General features: G+C 32.7%; 2 protein-coding genes and 1 non-coding gene across 11 annotated transcripts; all 3 read left to right on the plus strand.

Moving 5' to 3' along the window:
• The first annotated feature begins 491 nt into the window (after positions 1-491).
• On the plus strand, positions 492-10,618 carry LOC123887293 (phosphatidylinositol glycan anchor biosynthesis class U protein). 8 transcript variants are annotated; one of them, XM_045936585.1, is made up of 16 exons: positions 619-896; positions 1,610-3,455; positions 4,236-4,507; positions 4,602-4,649; positions 4,744-4,804; positions 4,954-4,986; positions 5,362-5,486; positions 6,102-6,236; positions 7,048-7,124; positions 7,222-7,487; positions 8,227-8,283; positions 8,376-8,544; positions 8,933-8,990; positions 9,066-9,151; positions 9,238-9,294; positions 9,953-10,618. In XM_045936585.1, the coding sequence occupies exons 3-16, from the start codon at positions 4,360-4,362 to the stop codon at positions 10,046-10,048; spliced, it is 1,416 nt and encodes a 471-aa protein (XP_045792541.1). In that variant the 5' UTR covers positions 619-896; positions 1,610-3,455; positions 4,236-4,359; the 3' UTR covers positions 10,049-10,618. The 8 variants fall into 8 exon arrangements, with proteins under 8 accessions (XP_045792542.1, XP_045792538.1, XP_045792541.1 ...); XM_045936584.1 differs by having other exon boundaries at positions 4,259-4,507; XM_045936586.1 differs by lacking the exon at positions 1,610-3,455 and having other exon boundaries at positions 492-896; positions 4,259-4,507.
• A 7,224-nt stretch (positions 10,619-17,842) lies between these two features.
• On the plus strand, positions 17,843-21,477 carry LOC123887294 (protein IQ-DOMAIN 22). Of its 2 annotated transcripts, none has more exons than XM_045936589.1 (4): positions 17,843-18,443; positions 19,904-20,071; positions 20,379-20,459; positions 20,570-21,477. In XM_045936589.1, the coding sequence occupies exons 1-4, from the start codon at positions 18,090-18,092 to the stop codon at positions 21,260-21,262; spliced, it is 1,296 nt and encodes a 431-aa protein (XP_045792545.1). In that variant the 5' UTR covers positions 17,843-18,089; the 3' UTR covers positions 21,263-21,477. The 2 variants fall into 2 exon arrangements, with proteins under 2 accessions (XP_045792545.1, XP_045792544.1); XM_045936588.1 differs by having other exon boundaries at positions 17,845-18,443; positions 19,904-20,098.
• Positions 21,478-22,484: 1,007 nt separating this feature from the next.
• TRNAV-AAC lies at positions 22,485-22,558 on the plus strand. Its single transcript has one exon. It is a non-coding gene; the product is annotated as a tRNA-Val (tRNA).
• Positions 22,559-23,310: the final 752 nt, after the last annotated feature.

Here is a 23,310-nt window from a genome sequence, read left to right on the forward strand (position 1 = left end):
GCACGAGATGAATGTTGTGGTTTAAAGCCATAAGTTTTAATATTAACACATTAATTAATGAAGTATAGTTTGTGATATAAATAGTTGATTATTTTGCCAAATTTATAAAAATTGATAGATAATTCTTTTGGTAAAGACGCTGTTATCGGAATAAAAAATCCATCTATATAAATTTTTAGTAAAAATATTATCGGTAGTAATCAAATCCCAACTAAGGGTAGAGGGAAAGTATAACAACAGAATAAACTAATAAAGTACAAAATAAAATTTAAAATATATTAAAATTGTTTTTTTTTTTTTTGAAGACAAATATATTAAAATTGTTAGTTTATATCTATTGTCTATTTTTATTGTGCTATCAGAATATCACTTTGCAAGAAATTTAAAACAGATGGTATGGTGCTTTAAGTAGAGTAGTTTTTTATTTTATTTTTTAATCGGCTAAATTTTATTAATAGATAATTTCCTAAACAAGAAGTAAAAGAAATTGTCGAATCAAACAAAGAAAGGCAAGGTGATGAAAACACTTTAACCAATCAAAAAGTACAACAAACACCACCAGCGGCGAGTATACCGCCGGGCATGCCTGGCACGTGCCTGGGCTGCCCTTCTTATAGTTATTTATTTATTTTATTTTTTTAAATGAAAACAAAAACAGAAAAAGGAAGAGTTAGAATTTGCTTTCTCTTTCTCGATCCCTCTCTCTCAAAATCGCTGTTCCTCTCTCACCCACCGCCACCGGCCGCCGCTCTCAATCCCTCTCTCACTGCTCTCAATCTCTCTCCCTCACCTCGCCGTAACGCCGTTCAATCTTCCGCCGCAGCCGCACCACTGCTCAGCTCACCGCGCCGCACCACACCGCACCGCACTCACTCTTTCTCTTCGTCTCGTTTCAGGTAAGCAAACTAACATACTGCAATTAATTTTTAACAACCTAACCTTCTCAATCTAGAATCTTTGTTTGATGATTTGGTGTTGTTTTGAATTTTAAATTTATTAAGCTGTTTTGATTGTTAAGTGATTATATAAATAAGCTGTTTTGGTTATATAAATAAGTAGTTTTGGTTGGTTCTGCAATAGTGTTTTTGTTCTAAAATAGTGAGAATGAAGGGTTTTTGTTCTAAAAACTATTTGATTTCATGATGCCTCTTGTTGTAAACTAACTTGGTGATTTTCTACTTTGTGATATTATTGTCATCGTAACTGCAACTAAAACTTTGTTTAATTGTGGACATTTGTGTTGTGTTCACTTTGATGGATCAAAATCACCTTTGTTGATGAAGCACTTTCTTTCTTTTATAAGCTGATGACAAACCTTGTATTCTTGATCTTAATTTTTCTCTTATACACAATATTAAATAAGAATAAGATAGTCTTGTGATATTTGTATTCAGTTTGAAATGTAGTCTCGTTGATCAGATATCAGTTTCTTTCTCATAGTTGTTTGTTATGGATTTCTTTCATTAGGGGAAATTACATTATATTATGTTGATTTCATAATTGACCAAGCCTTACAATAGGCATACTACAAGTGTATATTGTGAAGAATATTTTCTTTTGCATAAAAAGAGAAGTACTAATGTAATTTAAATATGTTTTTGAATTGCAGAAACAACTTTGTCTTTTAAATATTATTGTATCTAGAAATTTGGTTGATAAAATTCCCTCCAAAATTTTGCCTAGGCTCTCTAATATTACTGGAATCGCCACTGAACACCACCCCAATCCACCCCTTACAATACATCAAATAAAATTCAACAATGACTCACTATCGTCTACCCCCAACTCCAACCTAAAACCATAATGTAGTTATATTAGTAAAATATAAGAACATTCATTTGATGCGTTGAGTGTAAGTTAGATGTGTTAAGTTATATTGCATGGAAAATAAATGTTGAGTAACATGTTAGTGAGAAGGTTTATAAGTAACATGTTAGTGAAATAGTTAATGTTTTAAAATTTGAAGTGAAAATGTGTTGTTTAAACTACTTATGTGATTACTCTCATTCTAATGTGATTACTCCCAATGTTTTTGGCTCAAGTTCTAAGAATGGTATCACAACTTAGTTCAATTGAGTGAGAAAAAAAGAGTCGATCATGTTGTTGAGTTAATGTGGAGAGTCTCACACGAGACAAATATTTTGATGCAGAGCCTTGTATGAACCGGGAAAGGCAACGACCATCCATTATTTATTTTTTTGAGTGAAGTATTTTTTTTTGTCAGGTGGCTTAGTGACTAGACATTTCACCCTTAAGGTGGATAAGTGAAGTGTCTGCGGTTCAAACCTTGACCTCTGCATATAAAATGCGATGTTCCTTACCAACTAAGACAAGCTCATGGGGATGAGTAAAGATTTATTTTGGTCCTCGAAATATTTTGACGCAATTGCAGAGACTAATCCTCTCGAGACTAATCCCCTCGAGATAACTGAGATTCATTTAAGGGGTTGACCTCTCCAAAGAAGTGATTCTTCAGACACATTGGCCAGAGATCGAACCCAAGACTAAATGGTTAAGAGACTCAAATATAATTAGTCTTCTATTATAATAAAAACTATATACCGTCGGTTTATTATTACTGTCGGCCACCGTCGTTACCCCTGTCGTCGCTACCTTCATTGTCGTCCTTACCGTCGTCGTTACTATTGTCGTTACCACACTTCATCGGAGTCTATGCACGACGACCTCTTTGCCGAAGTACCTGCCCCCGCATCACTGACATTTTCTGGGTTGGAAATCGTCGAAGAGGATGGAAGAATTGGAACTTGGAAGAGAGAACACAATGTAAGACAATCTCCAATGGTAGTACCTATTAGGTACTTATTAGGTACTACCATTGGAGCAAAATCCATTGAGTACCTAATAGGTATTGCTTCTCAAATATGTACTCTCTATCTCTTCATTATAATATATTTTTGTGAGACATACTTATAAAAATGTAGTATTATTGATGAGATATAGAGTTATTAGTGAGACTGATTTAGAACTTTTTAAGAGGTGCTGAGTTTGAGGGATTGAGTACTTATTAGATACTATTATTAAAAAAAATAATAAATAAGTGATGTGTACACGTAAAACTCAATTAAGTACTCAAATTTTAGAAGCTCCATTGTGGGTGCTCTAATGAAACAAAGACAAGACTTTGTGTGTTTTAAATTATGTCCATTGATATTTAAATGAATGAATCGGAGGGTTGAGATTTCTCAACATTATTTCCTCGATTTTGTCTTCAAATCGAGAGAAAAAGGCCTTAGTTCTTTATTTAGAAAAAATTGTATATTTGAAAGTACCATAATGACCTTCACTTAAATGAAAAATTCCTCTATTATCCTCAATCCTCAACCCACGAATTCGAACGATTCTTTCACTGATTCTCTCGCGTCGACACTCGCCGCCACTGCTGCACTCGCCGCTGGCGCAACTGCTCCGATCGAACGAACTCTCCTCTCTTTTCTGTAAGTTCATCTCTCTCATGTTCCTCATTCCTTCTCCCCTTCGATTTTTGAGTCTTCCTCTCTGTTGTTTTGCTTTTGTTTTTGGGTATGTCTTCTAATTTTAGGGTTTTTATTTTGGCGTTGAAGTTAGTAGGATCTTGTTGCAACATTTCTAAATCCGGTGAAGCTTTGTTCTTAAGGATTTTTATTTTGATGTTGAAGTTAGTAGGATCTTTGTGAGAAATCAATGATCAATTGCTTTATAATAGACAAAAATTGTGCATTTTCTGTTCTTAAGGGTTGTTTCATTTTTTGATCTTTTTTAGCTATCTACAACACACTAATAAATAAGCCATAAACTATTGTGAGTTAAGATTATTTGTTTCTTTACTAGTTTATGTGAGAATTTGTGGATTGAGCCTGAGGTATGTAATTAGCAGGATGGTTTGATTTTTCATGTTTGGTCTTAGTATATTCTGTTTCATGCTTGATATTAATTAAGTTTATGCATTAAGTTTATGTTTCTCAGTTTTCACTTATGTGTATATGGCTTATTTGTCAGCTTTCTTATTTCTTTCAAGGTTATTACTTAACAGTGCAAGTATTAGTTCCTATCAATGATGTCGTCAAGTCACTCAACTAGTAAAACATTACTTTAAAAGATTTTTAAGTCATGTAGTTTATTTTTTTGACGATCAACTCTATGTTTATTACAACTTAAATGTTTCATTGTTTTGTATATAATATGATTTGCATACTTTAGTTTGTAACTTAAGGTTTTACTCGCCTTATAAATTTTAGTTAATTTTCGTGGTCGTCCCTAGCTTTTTGGCCTGGCTCCGCCACTACGCAGTAGGCGGCAAAGGGGCTTGCTTAGTTTGGAAGTTCCGATCTGAGGAGGGTGCAAATCTCAACTAAAACGGTGATGATGAAGAAGAGCAAGAAGGTTCAATGGTTCTGGACTTGGGTAATTGGTTCCGTCCTTTTGAGACTGATTCTCGTTTACTTCCCCAAAAACCTCAACCTCTCTTCTCGCCCAGAAGTCTCTACCCCTCTCACTAGCATTCGTCGTCGTAAGCTTCCTTTCTCACCAACTCAACTTTATTACTTCTTAACTTGTACCACACACACTTTTCTCCACTTCAATTCTTCTTCTTTTTTTGGCAGTGGCTGAGGGTTACTGGTTGAAGCAATCATCAATGTCACCCTATGCAGGTTTCTCATTTCTCCATTCATCAAATTAAGCTCTTCTCTATCATTTTTATTTTGTTAATTCTGAGAAATTGCATGCTGCTGTTTGTATGACCAGGATCAATGTACCATGGTTCTCCTTTGTTGTTGACACTTCTCGGACCCCTCACAGTTACAAGGTATAAATTTCATCAGTTTTTACTTCTGTTGCTTAACTTCAATTTGGAACATGTTTTGACTGTTTTATGTAACCACTGCATGATGCAATAAAACTTAGCATGAAATTTGTGTGGTGTAATGATATTAAAAAAATTTGTTGGCAATGCAGAATTGAAGGACAACCTGATCATCTTTTATGCAGGTAACTTTCTTTGCCTTTTAACTGTAACTAGTATCCCTCTGCGTTTTTAAATTCCTAATCTGGTGAACCATACTTGTTTTGAATCTTTTGATCTTTATTGCTTGTTAATTATATTTATCACTGTTAATGAGTGATTTGCAACTGCTCTTTTTCACTTTTTATTTGTGCATACTCCGTCACCAAATGATCTTTAGATTCTTTACATGTGATCGATCTTCCCGATTGCCATTGTTTCTATAATCGAAATGATGTCGATCTTCGTCTCTATTCTTTTTCCTGACATAACTTGTGTAATTAGTTCTTTTCCCTTTTTATTCTCCTGATGCATTTAGTTACTTGGTTAAGCAGCAAATACCAACTCATTTCTGGATATAGTTTGCTTTTTGTGATGGCAGATATTGTCACTGCAATGCTCATTTGTGCTACTGGTAAAAAACTTCAGGCTGCATACAGTTCAAGTTTACAACTCGTTGGCCTTCATCACTTATCAGAGGATTCAGGTTGTTAGCTTAAGCTATAAGTTTGATATTTTTTTTTAAAAAAATTTATATGTTGCGGTTGGTTGTGCTTTTCCTGTTTTTGTTTACTGTTTTTAAGTGTTGATTGGTAAATACTTAAATGTATTTATGTATTGAGGTCATTTGCAGATAAAGATATATTTTACCATCAACGTACGTTTTTTATTTTGCACTTGACCATATTACGAGATAATCATGACAATGGAGTATTTGCATGAATATTGTTAGATTGTATTATGAAACATTTCATTGGTCATTGTCTAGGTTTTAAGCTTCAGATTCTTAATAATTTATTAATTCAAATGATTAGTCCATAATTTTAAGAAAACGGTTAAGAAATAGATGATAAGACATGCGCCGATGTGGTGCTTGGATCACAAAAAGAAAGATTTGGTTAATTAGCACTATTTTCAGAAAAGGTGTGTTATTAAGTTGCCGATAAGAAAACATGATATTTACAACTATTGTTGTGCAGGGTAAGCTATGATCATAATCATATAACTTCATGTTAAAAGTTCCTTGTCAGGCTATGGATCTTTTTCAAGCTCTATGCGAATTCTTTTTTATCCTTTTTGATAACATCTTTATTGTTTTCAGATGTTCTTCCTTCAGGGGACTTTGCTGCTCTTGTATACTTGTGGAATCCTTTTACAATTGTTGCATGTGTTGGTCTATCCACTTCTGCAATCGAAAACTTGATGGTTTTGTTAACCCTTTATGGAGCATGCGCACGTAAGCAGCTAACAATCTGTGATTTTTAGTTTTTGAAGTTTTTCATATTTCATTTATTCTACTAGAATTTGGTAAACAAAATTTTCCAGTGGTTATTGTTCCATTATTTTTTCTTACCTGATAATGTTTTTGGTCTTAGGCTGCTTTTGCATAGAAAAAAAAATGTGAGTTTTTGTTTTGTTGAGATGAAACAAATAAAACACAAGACTATAGTCTACTAGTGGGCTCTGAATCCATGTACACGAGAAATGTACCGAGACAAAGTATACAAGGCAAATCCGAAGAACAATTTTTTTTTTTTTTGTTTCATTATCAGTCAATTGTTTCTTCTGTATATTTGATACGAAAGCATTCCATCAGATTCAAATTTGATGTCCAATACCCCATTTTCCATTAAGTTAGTTGACTGTGTTATAGAAGAATTCCACTGGTTTATCTTATGGACTTAAACCTTACATCTATATCCCATCTTATTAACTTCATTTTATCATATTTATTCCTCTGCTTCATGGGCACGATTTAATTTGTAATCATTACTTTTGAATTTACTAGTATCACTATTCATCAAGTTGATATCCACTTGAGTGAAAAATGTTGCTAATTGCCATAGTTAGCAAGCAGAGATCAGATATTCAAAATGCTAGTAAGAACCTCATCAACTCATAATAAAGAAATTACAATGTGGGTGTTGAGCAAATCATAAATGATCGAAATGCATCAATAGAACATAGTAGCATTGCCTTGTATTATCTGGTTTCTGATCTTCATCTATTACTTCATTTAATGTTGAAACTGTAATGATGTGAAACAGGACTAGCTCCACTGGCAGCGTTTGGGTGGGTCATGGCTACTCATTTGTCTCTGTACCCTGCAATCCTTATTATCCCAGTATGTTGTTGCTCAAACCCATTATATAGCATCTGCAACATAATCTTAATTTATCATTTTATACATCTGTAGAGACATATATTATCTCATGTTACAGGTAATATTGTTATTTGGTTATGGTCCTGATGCTCCTCCTAGAAAATTATTCCGGCAAAGGAAAAATCTTGAAGTTGAGAATTCCACCACAGGTGATAAGAGCTGTTTAGAAGATGAATTGATAAACGAGAAAAGCATGCAGAGTGTATTCTCTTGGAGGCCAGTTGTGCTTTTTTTGTTCTGGACTTTGCTGTGGTCATCCTATGTTTTATTCCTCTGTGGCATCTATGTCCAACAGCACGGTGGTCTACAGGAGATGTTCAAAAGGTTTTGTTTAAATACTATGACCACTATTCGTTTCTGGCATTAATTTTGCAAGTGACAACATATCTGGATATTTGTTTGTGTAATGTGTCCAGATACTTCTTTTTGGTCGGTTTGAAAGCTCATTATTAATTATAGTAGCTGCTACAATTTAATGCTTTGTAGACCGTTAAGGTCGTTGCTTATAATGCAACCTGATGCTATAAAATTCCTGTGATGGTGGGGTTGAGGAAAGGGTCGAAAGCAGCCGTACCTTGTTTTTCAGGAACGAATACTACTTAGACTGGATTTTATAGCATTAGGTTGCATTATAAGCAATGACATAGCTCCCCTTCAGCAAAGTACATTGTTCATGCGATGCTTGAAAGTTGAAACTACTGTTAGTGTGAAGTAAAAAATAAAATGTAGTTTGAGAAATCAGATCATCCATTTCCCAGATTACGCACGCGTATATTGTTTATATAGCTTATGCTATGCGTGTGTTTTTCATATTACTCAGTATTTGATGCATGTTTTTCAACGTTAATTTTAAAGAAGTAACTTTTCTGGCTGAATTTTATTTGATGACTTTAATGTATTATGCTCTGTTGAAAAACTTTGATTTTGAAATGTGTTCTTTCTTTTATTTTCTATTGTAAATATTATATTGAAGACTGTCAAGTGTCTCAATATTCTTTCTTGGTGAGAATTACTAGTTTTTCAACATCCTGTAAATAAACATCCAGTTTGTTTGTTTATGCAGAACCTATGGCTTCATTCTTACCATACAAGATCTATCTCCGAACATTGGAGTTTTTTGGTATGTTTTTCAGGAATGAATACTACTTAGACTGGATTGTTTTAATCCTATAAACGTTCTCACTTATTGAGGTCTCATATTTATGCATACAGGTACTTCTTTGCAGAAGTTTTTGACTTCTTCAGAAGTTTCTTCCTTATAGTATTCCATGGGAATATTCTATTGATGATAGTGCCATTAGCCTTACGTCTTAATCACCGGCCATGCTTTCTAGCTTTTGTATACATTGTGCTTGCTTCCATGTTGAAGTCTTATCCTTCTGTAAGTTGTTTACTTACCCAGTAATTTCTACGTTTACCTCAACTGGAATTAGTTATTTAAAGTTATGCATGCAGGTTTCAGTGAGTGTTGCTGAATATATTCCTATAATTTAGAATGGAAGATGTTGTTATCCTTTTACATGTTCAAACCTTGATATTGTAAAGATTATTTGTCCCAAAAAGTGCACAAATAAAAACATCTGCACACTTTGCACATGCTCGTACATAACTAGAACTAAGTGGAAAACGTGGATCTACAATTCTGAAAGAAGATTGAATATTACTGAAATTTGTCAACCTACAACTTATTAATAACGAGGCATGTTGTGAATTTGCATACTCATGCAATCTTATTGATCCCTGTACTATTTGTATTCCGTTTTAACTAGGTTGGTGATTCTGCTCTGTACTTGGGTTTACTGGGGTTATTTGCTTATGAACTCAAAGGTAACTTTGGTTTCTTATCAAACTTTTATATTGAGCATAATCTCTTCTTGGATAATCAACTTTCTCGATTTTCAGATATGCAGTTTTCATTCTTTCTGTTTTCTGGTTATGTTGGAGTTTCACTTCTTAGCCCTGTGATGCACAACCTTTGGATATGGAGGGTATGGAGTTTTGGTTTATCTACATTTGCAAATAGATTAATTATTTTGCTATCCTCATTTTCTTAACTGTGTAATGAATTTGACAGGGTACTGGCAATGCAAACTTTTACTTTGCTACTGCAATTGGTTATGCTTGCTTGCAGGTGCTTTATCCTCTTCTCATTGATATTTACTCCTGCCTCTTTTTTCTTCCCCGGTCTTTTTAAATTGAAGGCCTGGTCAAACTATATCTACCCCACACTTCACTTATTTTATCTGGATCAGAGAAGCATATAAACTGTGTATTCATGTAGTGATTTTTAAGATAATTTTTTGCAAATGTGAACCTAGTTGAAATTATTTGCCTTTCCTTTTATATTTGTTATATTGATACTTGAGAGCTGAAGAGTGATGCAAGTTCTTGAACCTTTTCTTGGGTGAATGCCGAGGTTTGGCCTTTCGGGACACAATTGAGGGGGATACCTCTAGTAGGGCCTCTTGAGGGGGGGAAAGGGAGGTGCAATGAAAGGGTTGGAAAATATTAGTAGGAATAAACCCTCCCCATAATGTCTCCAGGTCATAAATGACATAGCTATGCCAAAGGACCTTATGAACCTTGTTTTATTCTATGAACAATCTCCTAGTTTGACACAAGTAGTTAAGCATCCCAATTAATCTCTCTAGCGGAAAACTTCAGTGCCTTAGTAAAATGCTTGTCTTAAAACTTTGAATCAATTGGTTTGGAACTGACAAATTGTTTCACTATTAAATGACTCATTAAGTTGTCACCCTGTAAACTTAAGCTTCTTCTTGTTTGGGCAGATCATTCTTGTGATTGAAAGTGTTAGCGCCATGCTTAATCATGACAGAATGATTACGAAGCTATCTACTGCAAAGCTTCAAAATGTCAAATCATGAGAGCTTTTTGGAGTATGATTTCAATGCACCCAAAGTTACTGTGGAATCCCCGATTTCACTTGATCTCAATCTCATTCCAATACAGGAAAATATACCAATTCCACAATTGGACTGCTGGGCTATCCTTTACTTGTATCTTCCTTGGATGCAAGTGTTTTTAGTATTTGAACGCACGGCTCTACAGTCAGAATGCTGATTGCCAGTAAAAAAAATAGAATTCGTTATAAGGATATCAATCATGATTAATTTGTTAAGGTTGTTAGAAGTTAGAACTCTTCTTGGTGGCCTCGTTCTTCAAATCATAGTACGGGACATGTTTATTATTTTTTTATATGTTCCAATAGTGTGCACTTGCTGCTCAGAATATCTTGAGCATACCTTATTACCAACACCAGCTGTTTATGATTATGGTGTATATCATAGTTTGCTAGAGTGAGAGAATCATGGTTTTGAGTTGTTTATTTTTTAAGATTATGAATATATGTAATATAGATTGGATGGTAGACCTGAACACTGAATTTGTAAACTCTTGCCTTTGTTGCTTCTGCTAAAATCAAATTGTTACATTCACACTGTTGTTGTGTCTGTTTTCATTTTGGAAGAATGGTTGATTGTGTTGTTTCCAAGGTTCATTGTTATGTGGGTCCACACTCTTCACCGATATCACTGACTCAGACTCTGGCTTGTACAATGCATTTCATATACAGATATACTAGTACAGTGTTCTGTCTCGAGTCCGTGTGTCTGTCTATATTGGAGACAATCTTAATTATGTGAAATGAATCTTTGACCCCAAAAAAATAGTGATGATAAATGAGTCGTGAAACACGTTCAAATTGGCCTTTTGTCGTATGGAAGAACAAAACTAGTTTATTGCTTTGACACTGCATGCACGACTGAGAGCTTCCACGGTCAACAAAAACGTTCTTGTGCTAATAGATGAATGAAAGAAAAGCAATAACTTATAGTGTTATGGTGTACAAGTGAATTAGTGTTTTTATCGGTATAAGTTGATTTTTACTATTAGAATTAGAATAGAAAGTTTCACTATTAAATAAGTGAATTATGGCCAGACTTTTTATATATATATATTAATTGTTTGATTCTCATGGGAGTGAGACATGGAATTCAGAATTCAGCAGCAAGATAAGTAAAATCTGACTAATAAATACGGTGATACTTTCATTAATTAAAACCACTTTTACATTGTGCAACATATGCCATTCAAAAATAAATAAAAATAGTGCAACATACTATAGTTAGCCACGACTTAAATCTGAAATTCGATAATGTACGGTTTTTAATTCTTTTAAGTTGGATTTTTACCACCAATCGTTAGTTGGTTCAGTGGTGATTAGTGCTGAACTTGGTAGGGAGGACCACGGTTTGATCCCCCGCAACTGCGATCAGGAGGGGGCTGGAATCACTTAATGTCAGAACTGACCTCCAAACCAGATTAAACTGGTGGTGAAAAAAAAATTGGACTTTTACAACAAAATGTTATTCTACTACGACACCAGTGTGATCTCTTATGTATAAGAGCACGAAAATCATCTGGTATTAGATAATGTCACACATGCCACAACTAAGTGACAAAAATCATCAATCAACACTTGAGAATAAGACATTGGCCGCAATATGTGACCGTGTAAAGATTATCATACGACGTGGCTGTATTACAGACCTAATTAGAAATTCATAAAACCCCTTGAAATTTTAAGAGTTGTGTAATTTACTCACTCAAATTTGTAAATGAAAATTAGTCACTTTAAATCAAAGAACATACGAAAACAAAACAGAGGATGAATATTTTGTTTATTTATATTAGAAAAGACATTAATGATCCATTGAAATTTCAATGTGATGAATATTTTCTTTTAGTATAACTTATATTACACAAGTGATGAATATTTTACTTTTTAGCTTATATTTCTCTCATAGCTGAAGTTAATTTTATACTGTATTTAAATCAAATTATGGGAAGGAAAAAGTGCAAGTAAAAAGGGAATATGGGAAGGAAAAAAGGCAGATTTTAAGGGTAAAACTTTTGGGTAGAAGTGAAAATAGAAGGAAAGAAAAGTAAAAAAAATAAAAATAAATTCATTTTTGGTAAAAGAGAATAATAATGAGTGTCGTAAGCTCAAAGGACATGATTATGAAATAAAAAAATTAATTTTATATAAATAAAATAGTGTAATTATTACATTTACAAAAATAAAAACTTATATTTTGAAAATATAATTTACTTATATGTAATTTTAGTCCATATCTTTAAAGCACTCATAGACAAAAAAAAAATTGGTAAATTTATATAATGTGTTAAGTTGAAGGAGCTAAGTAAATTACTTTGTAATCCAAAAAAAATAAAAATTATAATCTATTTGTTCCAAAATAAATGACCTAGTTGAGTATTTTACGTTTTTTTTTTAAGAAAAATGAACTCATTACATTTCATTCAATATAATAAAAGAGATACAATTAGGTGGATAAAAATGATAAACACTAGGGCTAGACTGAAGAAAAACGTTTTATCAAGATTGTGAGTGACTCTATTGACTTGCCTCCTAACATAAGTTATATTGTAATTAGCATTAGAAATCAGAAGGGAACTACAAGTTGAAAGCAAAGTACCAAGCTCTTTTGAATACAAACAATCAATACGCAAAACATTCACAACTTGTTGACAGTCCCTTTCGAAGATAACCCTCTCAAAGCCATTAGACAAAACGAGCGCGAGAGCATGCTTCATCGCAGTAGCTTCACATTCAGCCGCAATAACTACAAAGGAAAATATCAATATATCACAGTACATGCTTGCACAAAGGAACCCATGTTATCACGAAAGCATATACCGATATCGAATTTCCCTTATGTCATGAAAATAACTTCATCAACATTACACTTCAGCCAATTTGCATAAGGTTTCTCCTAAGTAAGCACGTGAGCAAACGTATGATCCACATTAAGCATATTGCAGCACCAATTAAAGTTTCAGATAAATTCTCACAATCATTAATATCTTTAGTTATCTATTATTAAAAATTATATTTTTTGAAAATGTTCATCGAGACAAATCAAACAATATTTTTTGTCAATGTGAATAAGTGAGAGTATCGAGATTCGAACTTTGGTATCTGCAATAATATGCAATGTCTTTGTTAACTCAGTTATGTTCACAGAGAAATCAAACAATATCTTATATGTTAATATTTATATTTATTTATATATTAGTAGAAAAATATGATAAAATAGATTAGGTAAATAGTCTACTTAATCAAACAATATCATTTATTTTTGGAGATGTGTTCTCTCTACTAGGCCCCGTATGATTCTTCCCCCCTCCTCCCGGAATTTTTATCAAGAACAAAATTATATTTTTTTAGATATAAAAGATACATTGGGACCCAAAAAAAAAAACATCATTTTTGGAATCGAAGCATTTACAAACCAAATATAAGTGAATGGTGTAAAAAATAAAAATGCAGTTTGTAGTTACACACCAAATATTCGTTTTACAATCAAATCTATATACAAGGACCACTCTTACAGTACTTTATTTTTGACAATTTATTTGTTTATTTATATTTACAAACGAAAGCAAGTAAAGTGTAGCAGTCTGGTGCAGGAGAAACGTAAGACAAGATGAGGCAAAGATTTTGATCAGAATGATGCATGCGTGCTTCTTCTTCTTTCCTGTGTGTAGCAACCCTCCTTCTGTCATAGGTCAGTATCAACCATTATTTGGGTCACGTGACCTACCAGTAGTGTAGTGTACTACCCAAAATCAGTGTGTCTATATCCCCCCCCCATCACATATTCTATGGATACATAGATAGGGCCCCCTGTTTTTACTTCTTTCTTTCTACTACTTACCACTACTATAGCCTGAAGGCAAAAAAAAATTACTTAGATACATAAAAGAGATGATAATATAGTTAACTTTTTATAGAGATAATAATGTTAAGATTTTTTAGGGTCTAAATGTTTTTATTTTATTTTATAAGTAATGTTAATTATTAGTATTACGATGTTATATAAGTTTTTTCTCATTTGTCAGGACTTGAATCCTAAACCTCCTACTCCTTAACCTTAGCTCAACCAATTTAACTAGTTGAGCTACTCATTCCACCTTTAAGGTCCGAATGTTTAGTCCATTGTTATTTTTGACGACAAATTCAACCCGGGACTCTTACGGTATATCAAAAGAAGTTCAACAAGCATTCTCAAAACTAATTTGATATCAGACTCATGGTTCAATTTGATGTGAGAGGGTGAGTGGGTCCTAATGTAAAGTCTAGTGTTCAATTTGATGTGAGAGGGTGAGTGGGTCCTAATGTAAAGTCTAGTGATGTGGATGACTCGCATTTGAGATAGAAATTGTTGAAATTCAAGTACGATTAGTTAGTCTCATATCAATTAGAAATTAAGAAAATGTTTTACGTATAAAGGAGATGTCTCGTTTATATATCTAAGGTTTAATTATTGTTTTTGTCGTTTAACTAATTTTCATGTTTCGTATTTATCTCTTAATTAATAAACGTTATATTTTGGTCCTTAAGTTTATCTCCATTATTCAAAAATGTCATCTCCATTACTTTTAACATCAAATGTATCCCTTAAATTTATCTAATGTGTTAAAATTTTAAATGAATTTACACTCTGTTTGGTTTCGGGCAAACTAGAAGGAAAGAAGAAGGAGAGAAAGCTTGACGAGGATTGTTCTTCTTTCCACCGTTTGGTTAGTCGTAAAAAAGGGAAGGAAAGAAAATATATTGATGGGACAAAGGCCCCATAAGAAGTTTAAAAATTACAACAATCTTATCACTCTTTTTTTTAAAAAGGACAAAACTTATACACAATTCCTTAAGTGCAGTTTTTACTGTTCTTCAATAAAAAAAACTTATCCTCTCTCTCCAATAATTAGAGAGAGAGGACATGGAAGGATGTTCATGAAAAACAAGAGGAGTTGGAATCGATAGTTACATGTGCGGGAAGCATAGAGACTTTTTGCGGGAAACTATAGAAGAAGAGAAAAAATAGGAACACAATGCACGAACAGAGAGAGAAAAAATGCAGTTATGAGTAAGAGTAGATGATGTGGAATAGTTATACAAGTGTTGGTTTTTTATTGAGGAACAACAAATACTGCACTTAAGAAACTGTATATTTTTTTTAAAAAAAATTCTTCTTTAATCACATTTTATTTTTACTTTAGGGTATTATTGTCATCTAACATTTACATATATTTACTTCCTTTCACTTAAAACAAACAACCCAAAAATCATCTCACTTTCTACTTACTTTATATCTACTTTTTTTTCTTTAACATTATTTCATTTCACTCTCTTTTTTTCAACTTTCCTTTCTTATCTAACACACACAATTAAAGTCCCGAACATTTAACTCATTGTTGCTATCTAGACTTCACAACAAAAATGTACATATATGATTATTTTTAAAAATTCCATATTATTTGACTCAAAAAAATATATCTATCTACTATATAAGAAAAAAAGACACATATAAAATTTTTATGTTACCCTTGTTTAGTAATTTGACACATCATCATTTTTAATGGTATTTTGTGTCATATTTGAAAGTTAATAAATAATTTTAAATATTTCTTGACAAAAAAAAAAATTTAAATATTTTAATATATCATAGATTACAATTAATTGCAATTTACAACTCTGTCCCTGTGTGTTTTTACTTTACGTGATTAACTGATTTGATTATACATAATAGGCAGGTCTATTCTTTCCCATTTCATGTTTTCACTTCTGTTGCTGACCCACATTCATTCGTAGATTAGACACACCATTGTGTTTGTGTCATATAAAACAAAATTAGTTATCCGTCCCGTGAGCTTAGCTCAGTTGATAGGAATATCGCACTATATGTGTAGAAGTCCGGATTCGAACCCGGGACACTCAACTTATTCACTTTTAAGGTAGATTTTTTAGCCACTAGGCTACTTGAAAAAAAAATGAAATTACTTATCCTTATTAGTATTAAGGAGTATAAGAACAAAAATTCATCCTAACTATAATTTTCTATTTTTGTTGTGATTTTGGTACCAATCTATACTTTTGCTTCTGATCATGGTAATTTATAAGCCTAATTTTTCTGCAATTTTGAATTTGAAGAGAACAAATTAAAGCCAAAATCACCTTTTCCGGACAAAAATATTGGTTTCCAACAAAATTACATAAAATATGATACTTCAACGGTAAAAAGGTAAAATATATTTTAAAAAATTGAACTATTTTTGTAAAGGATTAAATAAATTTTTAATTCTTATAAATATTTTAATTTTATTTTTAATTCTTATAAATATTTTAATTTTATTTTTAATTCCTATAAGAATTTTAATAATTTTTTGTCTCAAAATATTTTTTTCACGACTTTTTTTTTTGGTTACATATAGAAAAATATATTTCTTCTTTCATCATCCCATTCCCATAAATCTTTAATTTTAGGGCACAAATAATTTAGAGAGATATTTTATACCCCATTAATAAGAGAATGCTTAACGATCTAATAATGGAACCACATATTCGTATTTCCATGTTTAATTTTAGGATGTGAATTATATGCAGTCAACTTTTCTATGTAGTCGTGTCATTTATAATAGTCTGATCAAGATCAAACGACTATAAATCAGACGGTTATAAAATAACTACACGGAAAAGTTGATTTTACCTGATTTATTTTCCTAATTTTGCATGTGAAAGTGAAACCATCTTCCAACACATTTTGAGTTTTGAGAGTAATATTCTAAATAGGCAAATCTATCTTTCCATTTTCTAGAAATATATTTCCTTCCTTCAGGTAAATATATTTGAGATTATTGCTAAAAATAAATATATTTGAGATCAAAAGTAGGTGGAATTTTCTATAGAAATAATCTTTTTTTGAGATATTTATAAAATCTAAAAATTTATTTAAAAATATAAAGAGATAGGATGACCATTTTTTTTAATCGCAAATTGTTATTATATTATAATGTTATGTTAATTTTTTTTCCTTGTTAAGATTTGAACTCTGAACCTTCAACTCTTAATCTATAATTAAAATTAGTTTAATCAGTTGGACTACTTATTCCACCCAAGATAATCAAATGGTGACTCATTTATATTTACATAGTACTATTTATTCTATATTTTTAATAAACAATAAAATTTACTTTTTATTGAGAATTTAATATATTTGGTTTGGTATATATGTATAGATTATATAATTAAATTTTCAATTATTCTATAATTAGAGTAGTAGTGCTAGGAAGTGGATTTTCCACGGTTACACCACCCGCTGTAATGAATGTGGGCCGTTCAATATATGATGAATAGTTGAGATCATTATATTGATAAGATTTTATTTAAAATTTGAACTGTTCATCTTATATTATCGATCAAGATCTATTAATGCGTAAAACTACATACTTGTTTTTTATTTTTTATTTATTTTTTGATCAAGTAACCTCATGACTAGAAATTTCATCCATAAAATGAATAAGTGGACGACTGAAGTTCGAACTCCGAAATATCCTACCAACTAAACTAAGCTAGCTCACGATTCTAGTATGTGTTTTTTTTTGTCAAGTAGTCTAGTGACTAAAAAATTTACCTTTAAAAGCGAATAAATGGAGTGTCCTGAATTCGAACCCGAGTTCCGTACATACAGTGCGATGTTCCTATCAACTGAGCTAAGTTAGACAATATATGCCTTATAAAATCATGGGCATGGTCCATGGACTAATTCAACGTCCTCCCTACCAAATAATTAATGATTAGACTTAAATTAAGTTCCAAATACCAAAAAATGATTTAGAAAGTTGATTTGGCTTGACGGTCCAAAAGTAAACACTATAGTCTATAGACATAAGTAGTACATGATTGCAGTTAAAAGCTTCACATAATTTTGGAAACTGTGTTACCAAAACTCATTTCTTCCTTTCACTCTCCTCTCCCATCCCAAACACAACACTCACAATCTTCATATTTACACTCTTCAACAGAGAAGAAGAAGAAGATTCCACAATATGGGAAAAGCAACACGCTGGTTTCGCGGTTTACTCGGTCTCAAAAAATCAGAACACAACTCTTCTTCTGATCACAAACCACCTAAGGAAAAACGACGATGGAGTTTCGTCAAATCATACAGAGAAGATCAACACAACAGCCACGTCACCGTTGAAACAGAAAATGTCCAAAACAACAACAACAAACAAGCCATCGCTGTCGCTGCTGCCACCGCTGCAGCGGCGGAAGCCGCCGTAGCCGCTGCTCAAGCTGCTGCCGCTGTCGTCAGATTCAATTACAGCAGTAACGGAATCGTCAGGATACGTGAACAATGGGCGGCCGTTAAGATCCAATCCGCTTTTCGAGGAAGTTTGGTTCGTAACCAACATTTTCATTAATTTCATTCCCTTAATTAATTTTTTCATCTTAAACTTTTCATTACTCTTCACACGTGTGTGCACGCGTGTGTGTGTGAATGCTTTTTTTTTCCTTCTTCTTAACTAATCCCTATGTTTATTCAACTAATCCTTTTTATTTAATTGTTTTTTAAATTTTATATAATTTTTCTGGTTTGGTTGTTGCGTACATGCGACGTTGATTACTTCGAGTTCTATTCTTTTATGCAACTGAGCTGTTTTTAATGTCGTTTTGCTAAAAAAAATGTTTCCCTGCAACAACGTTTTAGGTACAAGACGTGTCATTTATGATTTTTCTTATCTTTGTAATGTTAGCGACATTACATTTCCTTGTCACAATTTAATGGATCAATGAAAGTACCTATCTTAGCATCTAGGTGCTACTTTGCTAGCCATTTCCTCCCATCAACATATTTTGATCCGGTGGTATTGGCTTGGGGCTTGGGAGTGTCTCCCCCTTAAAGTCTCAGGTTTGATTCTCGTCAGTGCCAATTTGAGTGGACTAATTTGAGCACATCTGAAAAAAAAAAAAAATGTAACAAATTATTTTACTAATGAATGTGGAATTTATATTATTAGTTTACTATTGGTCAACGATGGTAGGTGTTATTGAATGTTTGATTTTTTCCATTGGGGCCAGAATCAGATTGTGTGGGAGTCGGTGGACAAAGTTTGATTGGCCATGGTTCTATTCTATTCTTCTTCAACTATGGCCCATAAAAATTCTTCGTCCTTTTGTAGTTAAATAATGACATTTAACTTTGGCCTTTTGGTTGTGGGGACAATGGACCAGCCACTGAATCTACAGGGAATATGAATTTAGTATGTGTGAGGAGACATTTTTGTTTATGCATTTGATTTAATATTGGCGTAGGTGAGGTGGGTGACCTTGTTGTTGTTATTATACTTTTAATTGTATGATTTTTTTTCTATGACTAATAAAAAAGATGGGGTAGTGCAAGTGTCCCATGAGCTGAACCTAGGGATGTTTTGTTTTGGTTTGTAAGTTCTGGAGGTACATGGTGGAGCCTGCATTGACCATCATAGTTACACTTATAATGTTTTTGATGTAGACATGTATACTTTTGTGATTCTGTTCAGATACTTCCCAAGTTCTCATTTGAGCTTGTAATTTTTTTTAAAGATTTTTAGCTGAGAATTTTTAAATTACAATTTTAGATAAGAGTTTTTTTTATTTGCTAAACTAATTATTTGACTGTGCTACCTAGTTAAAATTTAGGGAATGTAATGTGAAGTCTTTATTTACTTTGTTATATACAGAATGTGGTTAGGTTAGGTACATCGAGCTTAGGCTTAATAACCATCACTTCAGTTAATTACCTAACTTTGGAACGTAACCTTATTACACTTCAAAATATTGATGTTGCTTGTTTGCTTTTTAATATTGAAATTGTTAGGCGAGGAAGGCGCTCAGAGCATTAAGAGGGCTGGTGAAGCTCCAGGCATTGGTGAGAGGTCACATTGAGCGGAAACGAACAGCAGAGTGGCTCAAAAAAATGCAATCACTTTTACGGGCACAGGCACGATATAATGCAGCGCGGACTCTGCAAACCTCACATTCTAATGTAAAATCTTCTATATTCCACCTCCACGTAAGTGTAGTTATAATTTGCTTCCTCCATTTGTGGTTTTGTTTTCTTTAAAGTGAGTAAGAATGTACCAATACATATATTGAGTAGTAAAAGTTGAGATAATATCATCTATATTTTGGTTTGCAAATGTTAAAGTTGATTCATCCTGTGAACTAATATTATAATATTATCACATTCATGCTCTAGTATTTTAAATTTTTTTTATTTTATCAAATTACCTATGCTTTCAGTACCATGTTCTTGATCTAATCATATAGTTTTTCCAAATGATCATTCATAGGGTCCACCAACACCAGAAAAATCTGAAGAAAGTCCTGTTAGATCTAGGAGCATGAAATCTGAGCATTCACCGGCACTCAAGGTATTTTTTTTTATCAAAATGACATCTCTTATTTGTTACTCGGCAAGTTTTAACTTGGTGTATTATCAAATTTCTTGTCTACTTATCGATACAATTATTTATCATTGTAGAGAAACGGTTCCAAATCATGTCTCCCAATCAGCGGCAATTTATCAGAGAATCAGTTAGATGAACAATCATGGAATAGAGTAAGATCACTGATAAGAAATTATAGCAGGAGCGATGAAAAACATGATAGGATTGTTGAAATTGATCCAGGAAAACAACACATGACTGTGAAACGTAGAAACCTCTTTCACTCCATCAGCGATACTGATCATTATTATTATAGTCAAAATTTGACCCCTACAAAATCTCATCAATCTGGTGAAAGTCAATCTTGTGAGGTTCAATCTTATTACAATCCACTCAAACTCAACGAAGTTGAAGAGAGCTCATTTTGCACCGCAAACGATAGTCCTCAATTTTTATCCGCGACTTCAAAAGACGATGGCTACAAAAGAAGCCCTTTTACTCCTACTAGAAGTGATGGCTCAAGAAACTACCTTAAGGGCTATTCTGATTACCCAAGTTACATGGCTTATACAGAATCATCAAAAGCAAAAGTTAGATCCTTGAGTGCACCAAAACAAAGGCCTCAATTTGAGAAATCTGGTTCATCTAATAGGTACTCACTGAATGGACATGACATGGCTAGATTGGCTACAATGAGAACATCTGCATTGCAAACAAGCTTCACTAGTAAAGGCTATCCTGGTTCTGGTCGTTTGGATAAGCTTGGAATGCCTGTGGGGTATAGATGATTTTAATGTTAATGCTAATGTTAATTTCTGTTAAAAGGGTATTATTATCTTTATTTTGAGTGTTGTTTAAGGCTTAACATTTACAGTACTATCTTGCTAACTAATTGGTTGTACTTGGTTGGGTTATGAAACTTCATCTTTGTGTCAGCATTAGAAAACTCTAACCATATTTTAGTATTTAATATATATTTAAAGAATGAAATTACTTTAGTTCATCTAAGTGGGTTCTTTCATGTTCCTTGCATGTTACTTATAGCTATACTAGGTATCTACTAGTAGTTTTTTAGGTAGGTTAGGTTGTCTTTATTTTTACTTGGATTTGGATGCAGTGCACTGAGGGAAAGTGAATATTCTTCACAGCTTTAAAGCAAAAAATGACTGGGTTAGAAGCCCAAAACAAAGAAAACAAGTAAACTAAAGAATGAGAATCTCAACAAGAAATGAAGGTGTTTTAGGGGTGTGTGAAACCACATCAGTTCAATAATCATTTTAGTGCTTGTGTTGTTACCATATTGATTTAGCAACCATATTGATTTAGCAACAGTTTCACCGTAGTACTGTATGATACTCCTTCACTAGTGGTGTCCAATGTCCATGTTGTTTGAACACCAAAGCAAACTCAAGTGAGTTAACCGTATTCTGAAGCTAATTAACCTTGATATTTATAACTCATGCAGCTATGTCTTATATAAGTATAAACCAAATTACACTCGTAGCAATACAATATTTCTATTTAAAGATAAAATATGAGGCTAGAAGCCTAAAACAATGACAAAGAAACAAAAAAAGAACTTAGAATCCCACTCAACAAAAGTCCCAGCCGTATCTGCCATATTGATACAAAAATGATGGTGTTTACATATGTAATCTTGAAACAGAAACAAAACAAAAACCATTTGTAATCAAAATTGTTAGGAAAAAATTGATATCATAGATTCTATTATTCCTCTGATTAGAGAACAATTGGCTAAAATTAAATTTATTGAGGCATTCTAATAGTAAGATAAGATAGACAGGGCTGATTCATCCGATTTTGATATTATTAACGGAATTTTGTGTTGAGACATCCATTCAGTAATCATCTATGTACACTTTTGCTATGACCATATTAATTTATTGAGCACAATTAATTTGACATCAGAAATAAGACGGTATGTTTATATTTGTATATCTGTATACTAAACAAGAGTCAATATCAAAGAAGCGGTAAAACTAACATCAAGGTTTCGTGGTGTAGTTGGTTATCACGTCAGTCTAACACACTGAAGGTCTCCGGTTCGAACCCGGGCGAAGCCATATGTTTTATTTTTAAATTTTTTTGAAACTGAAGCTACAGCAGCAGTGTTTATGCATTTCACGGTTTCACACTATGTCAAGTACTTCACTTACTTATTAAAAGTTTCAGCGTGTTCTCATTTCTAACTGGTGAATGTAGAGGAAGAAGACAACTTAGCCAAAGCTAAACAAAATGATGTTAAACCCTATTTCTGTTGAGGCTTACCACGTTTACAAGTGTGCAACATGTTTTTTCTAATACATTTCTCAGTTTGGACAATGGAAAATTGAATATGTTTTTTTGTCAAACAATGAATAAGCTTTTATCAGCTGAGCTCCAAGCTTTGTGAAGTTTCACATGGAATTTGAGTAATCGAAAGATTAAGGCCAAAAACTAACCGAACCAAATTAAAAATAATTTGAGACTCAATTCAGTAATTAATTTTCTTGTAGACAAAATTAAGTCGATGTTGTAGCGAGCAAGACTTAACTCAAAGTCTACGACCATTCACATTCATGTTCATTTGCCCTGCAAAGTACCAAATTTGTTGAAGAATTGATCCCTCTTTACTCATCCAACGCCACTAAGTTTTAATCATGAAACTTTTATAAACAAAGTATTCAAGATAAAATCTATTAGTTTTGACTTAAAAAAAATAAATACAATCTGTTAGTTTAAGTTGTAGTATTGGAATGCCAAGTTCCCAATAGGTCTTTTCTTATCATATATTGTTTGTTAGAGGTGGATCTCTTTAGAAGTGACACTTGATTCC

The sequence above is a fragment of the Trifolium pratense genome, linkage group LG5, assembly GCF_020283565.1.
Source record: "Trifolium pratense cultivar HEN17-A07 linkage group LG5, ARS_RC_1.1, whole genome shotgun sequence".
NCBI classification, from domain to species: domain Eukaryota; kingdom Viridiplantae; phylum Streptophyta; class Magnoliopsida; order Fabales; family Fabaceae; genus Trifolium; species Trifolium pratense.